This window comes from Genypterus blacodes, unplaced genomic scaffold (genome assembly GCF_046128005.1).
Source record: "Genypterus blacodes isolate CSIRO-AG114 ecotype Tasmania unplaced genomic scaffold, CSIRO-AGI_Gbla_v1 ptg000084l_1, whole genome shotgun sequence".
NCBI classification, from domain to species: Eukaryota; Metazoa; Chordata; class Actinopteri; order Ophidiiformes; family Ophidiidae; genus Genypterus; species Genypterus blacodes.
In genome coordinates, this window is record NW_027466889.1 from 82,501 (window position 1) to 87,500 (window position 5,000).

At 47.3% G+C, this 5,000-nt stretch overlaps 1 protein-coding gene across 1 annotated transcript in view; it reads left to right on the forward strand.

Annotated features, from left to right (window-relative positions):
• The window catches only part of map4k1 (mitogen-activated protein kinase kinase kinase kinase 1), a 13,197-nt gene extending 8,272 nt beyond the window's left edge, over positions 1-4,925 (forward strand). Inside the window, exons 13-32 of the mRNA XM_076158579.1 lie at positions 63-144; positions 279-331; positions 436-485; positions 615-659; positions 794-814; positions 903-948; positions 1,034-1,187; positions 1,751-1,845; positions 1,927-1,968; positions 2,053-2,131; positions 2,215-2,291; positions 2,386-2,446; positions 2,551-2,653; positions 2,744-2,802; positions 2,901-3,010; positions 3,322-3,499; positions 3,602-3,670; positions 3,793-3,885; positions 4,097-4,223; positions 4,355-4,925. Coding sequence (XP_076014694.1) covers positions 63-144; positions 279-331; positions 436-485; positions 615-659; positions 794-814; positions 903-948; positions 1,034-1,187; positions 1,751-1,845; positions 1,927-1,968; positions 2,053-2,131; positions 2,215-2,291; positions 2,386-2,446; positions 2,551-2,653; positions 2,744-2,802; positions 2,901-3,010; positions 3,322-3,499; positions 3,602-3,670; positions 3,793-3,885; positions 4,097-4,223; positions 4,355-4,451 — 1,641 coding nt within the window. The 3' untranslated portion in view covers positions 4,452-4,925. The remainder of the gene's footprint in view (positions 1-62; positions 145-278; positions 332-435; positions 486-614; positions 660-793; positions 815-902; positions 949-1,033; positions 1,188-1,750; positions 1,846-1,926; positions 1,969-2,052; positions 2,132-2,214; positions 2,292-2,385; positions 2,447-2,550; positions 2,654-2,743; positions 2,803-2,900; positions 3,011-3,321; positions 3,500-3,601; positions 3,671-3,792; positions 3,886-4,096; positions 4,224-4,354) is intronic.
• Positions 4,926-5,000: the final 75 nt, after the last annotated feature.

The window sequence follows — 5,000 nt, forward strand, 5'->3', positions numbered from 1 at the left end:
GCTCTTCAGATTGATACAATGTGACTGAACAATAATCATCATCATCATCTGGTTGATTGAAGGTGGCCGTCCTTGGATCTTTGAGGAGGATCCAGTCCATCAACAAACACAACCAGGCGGTGAGGAGCCGCTCGGATATCAGCTGTAAGAACACACATACATTTCGGACTGTTTTCACTCATTCATGTCAGTTTGATAGGGCTGCTGGTCCTGGTGAAATGACTTTATGGTTCATTTCAGATGTAAACTTGCCTCCAATCTTTTCTGTTTGTGCTCAGTGGAACAGATCTACACTCAGAGGCCTTTGAAGAAAGACTTTCTGGACAGAACGGTGGGTTTATCAGAGGAGGAGGATGAATCTGTGCCTCTTTCATAGTTTCCTCCTTCTCTTCATATGAACTTTAACCTTGTATACTTTATAATGATGATCTGCAGCTGAGGCCTTCAGTGGGATCAAGCAGCCGCAGCAGCAGAGACTCAGTGAGGTAACAACAACAACAACAACAACAACAACAACAACAACAACAACAACCCATCACCACAACAAACCCATGTAAACTCACATGACAGGTTGGTGACGAATCCTATTAAAATAATGAGTCTGTCTGTTTCAGGGACCAGGACTCAGAATCAGACGATGACTATGATGATGTGGACATGTAAGAACAATAACACACACTCGCTTCATTCATACAGTATATTACTGAACCTCACAGTTCAGGGATGATTGAGCTCACTCTCTCTCTCTCTCTCTCTCTCTCTCTCTCTCTCTCTCTCTCTCTCTCTCTCTCAGACCGACCATGCAGCCCACCAGGTAAGCTGTGTGAACACAAACGCTCCCCTGTCCCATTTTCCCTGTGAAGCCACCAGAGTGAGTGGACACGTTCTCTTTCTCTTTACAGGCCACAGGATCCAGCTGACAACGTCCCACCTCCGCTCCCCCCAAAGGTGAGCACAGAGTGGAGTTGGTTATTCTGGACTGAAGCTGTAAACGTCACACCGTTAACCCTTTTGTGCGTCACCATGTGTACAGCCCAAGACCCGGACGAGCTCAGAGGAGAGCATGGCGGGGGAGGAGGATCGGGCGAGGAAGCCCAGCTCTCTGTACGCCCCCGTTCCTCTCATCAGGACCGCCAGTGGGTCAAACGTCCCACGTCCGCTCAAGCCACGACCTTCCAGGCACTCAGGTCTGCTGCCTCACCTTTAGACTTCATGACACGCATGAGTGTAGGGATGAGGTGCACATACACACAACACAGGGCTGAGATGATAGGTGGTGATACACTTACATCATCTCACTTTAGTAGATCAACTTGCTGAGACATCAAGGGTAATGCATCAAAAAGACACTACACGTCAGCATGTGTCAAAAGAGAGAGAGAGAGAGAGAGAGAGAGAGAGAGAGAGAGAGGGGTTGTCGCTTCACAAAGAATTTCAATGTACAGTATTAACCTGTGTTTTTCTGTGCAAATGACAATTAACTTGAAACTGAAACTGAAACTGGACACCAGGCTTGAGGAAGAGGCAGAGAGGCACTAGACTAGAATCTGTGAGATCTTGGTGTTTGATAAGCAGCTAAGCCAACGCCCAAACAATACCAGAGTAACAAATCTTCCAAGGTCAATGATTGAAGCCAGTATCAGGTATTTCTGAGTGAAAATGGTTACAGATAGAATTTGGTGCTGTGTTTCTTGAATAGCGACACCCAACAGTCTCATTTAGAGTGTGTGTGTCCGTCTGTGTGTTTCAGATCCTTTATCCTCAGAGTTGAGTGAAAACCCAGCTGACCTTATTCCCCCTGAGCTCCCGCCTAAAGGAATACGCAGACGACGACCTCCCTCTAAGGTAAAACTAGAGACTACACACCGCACCGGCCTGTCAGCGTCTCTGATGATCCAACGTTTCACTCTCTCTTTTGATTCCCAGGATCCTGCAGAGGGCCTCAGCCCCGTGGTGAAGAAACCTCCTGTGAGTCTCTTTCCTCTCGTGACAGAAGAGAGCCAATCAAAGCTAACGTACATAAAGTTAACATTATCACATCATTTCTTCCAGATCTGCTTTAAGAAGGTCTTCTTTGGATGTCCGCTTAAAATCAACTGCTCCACAACTTGGGAAAACCCAGCCACCAAAGGTATCAGCATAGACAGATTAGAGTGAAGTTTAGACTCCACTGTTCACATTCATATAGTGTCTGAGTGTGCTTGTCTCCCTCAGACCATCATCTGATCCTGGGGGCAGAGGAGGGAATCTACACCCTCAACCTCAACAGCCAGGAGGCCACCATGGAGCTGGTAGGACGTCTCAGTCATTCAGACTTGTTCTACAATTAAGAATTTACTAGAAACCTGGACAAAAGATGTTCATGTCATGGTCTGTATCTTTCAGTTGTATCCAGGGAAGTGCACCTGGGTCTACACCATCAGCAACGTCCTCATGTCCGTATCAGGTACAGTGTTCTATGAAGAGTGACATCCTCCTCATGAAGTGACTCCAGAGGATCTGTAGATATGAACTGAGGTGAGCAGGAATTTTCTGCTTCTGTCTCTGCAGGTAAATCATCACAGCTTCACTCCCATTTGTTGAAGGAGTTGTACGAACAGGCTCGGAAAGACCAGAGGCTGGTTGCCTTGCCGACACACAGACTGTTACCTAGGTAATGCGGGATCCCGTCTCTTTAGTTCCTTAAGTTGACTTCCTCCCGTCACATCCTGTGGACATAAACTGATCTCTGTTATGTCCTCAGGAAGTATGCAGTGACCAGTAAGATCCCAGATACCAAAGGCTGCAGGACCTGCTCAGTCGGTGAGATCAAACATCTGATCACTGTTGTTTGTGTGTGCATCTTCTCCTCTGCTGTCTGGTTGTGTTCCTGAGGTTTGGTTGTGTTGTTGCGTCTGCAGCGGGAGCAGGAGACTCTCAGGGAGGTTGTGTGTTCCTGTGCTGTGCTCTGGAGCTCAGCGTGGTTCTGCTGCAGTGGTACGAGCCCATGCACAAGTTCATGCTCATTAAGGTAAACTACTACTTTCACTTTGTGCTGTTTAACTGACAGCGAGTCGTTCTGAAGGATTGCGCTTGTGTTTGTTCTTGTCCACGGTCTTATAAAGGGATTGTGGTTTTGCAGACACACATACATGGTTGCTCCCTCTGCTGGGACCCTCCACTAGGGCCCGTGGAGCCTTTTCCTGCTGTCGCTGCCACTTTAAAATGCTAATCACTACAGTCAACATGCCTGCAGACCTTTTGCTGAAGTTGTGGATAATTCTCATTCTTAGTATGGAAACCATAAACAATAAATAAAACGTTGCCTCTCTCTGCTGACAGAATTTCGACTTCCCCCTGCCGAGCCCCCTGCGTGTGTTTGAGATGCTGGTGCTGCCCCTGCAGGAGTACCCGCTGGTGTGTATCGGTGTGGCCCCGGGGCCCAGCCAGACCCAGCCCATCACCATCGACTTCATCAACCTCAACTCCAACACTTCCTGGTTCACTAACACTGGTCTGGGTAGGTGAACACACAACATCAACACAAAAACATGCTTATGTCACTGTGTAAGGACAGCATTTCAAATCCAAAGTGTGTGTGTGTGTGTGTGTGTGTCCACAGAGAAGTCTTGCCCTCAGGTAGTGCAGGTGAACAAGCTGGACAGCAGCGCACTGCTGGTCCTGCTGGAAAGTGAGTCCAACACCTTCCTACACTTGTTACACAACACTTGTTCACTACAGCACATGAAGTTTCAGCTGAAGCGTTGGCCACTGGGACCAACAATACTGCTTTTCTTCACTTCTCCTCTCCAGAGTCTGCACACATAGTTAGCCTAGAGGGGGAGCTGAAGAACCACAGGACCGCCCCACATCAGACCACCTTCATGCTGGACGTGGAAGCTATAGGTGAACATTTGACTATTTTAATAAAAACAAATGAATAAGATGGATCAGAGTTTCAGTACACTACATTACATTACGGTCATTTAGCAGACGCTTTTATCCAAAGCGACTTCCAATAACTGTGTTCAACATAGGTAGATAGTATATTTGAAATCCTTGCCCCTTGTGTTGAGATGATCTGATCTGTTCTTTGTCTGTTCTTTGTTGTGTCTAGCGTATGTTGAGGACACACTGTTGGCCGTGTGGCGCCATGGTTGGCAGAGGAGAGGACCGGGGTTCACTGAGGTGCTGCAGGAGACCGCTGACCCCAGGAAGATCTACAGACTGGTGCCCTCAGACAGGTACGCCTCATCTTCACTCTCCACTCATCATCACTGTCCCTATAAGTCACATTTAGATCTATAGATGAGAGGAATCAGAGTTTGGGCAGCTTGCTTGGTGTCATCTGACCTCCATCTCCTTCTCATTACAGGATGGTTGTCTTGGAAACACGTCAGACTGAGGACCAGCAAGGGATGTGCAACCTGTATCTTCTTGAAATTGCGGGGAACTACGTCCTGCTCCCCTGACCCCGCCTCCTCTCAGTGACCCTGCACAGGACTATAAGGGCAAGGAAACAGACACATATGCTCCAACATTAGCCTCTGACATCATTTGTCACTAAGCCAACGTGTGTTTTGAACGTGATCGGGCCAAATACAGATCAGCAGGATGGAGGACTTTCACACCATCATGAAGGGAATGTTGTAGTTTAACCTTCATCCCTGAGATTTCAACTCGTGTGTGAGTCCTGGCAAGCTCTATAATTTAGAATTCATGTGGTTATGAAAGCCCTGAATCAGTGAGAATCCTCTTCCTCTCCTGTACAGCAGCAGCAGCCTGAAGTGAATCACTTCCGTTGATGCCACTTACATGTAAAGAGACTCTGTGCTGAGTGGCAGCTGCTGTTACTCATGCTGTGTGTTTGTATGCTGGGTTTGTATGTCAGGTTTGGATCGATGACACACACCGTTACACTGTAATAAAGTTAATCAGGAGAGATACCTTGGGTTTCATTGATCTGGGATGGAGTAAACAAATTTAGTCAAAGGTCATCAAAGGTGAAGACGGTTAATGAA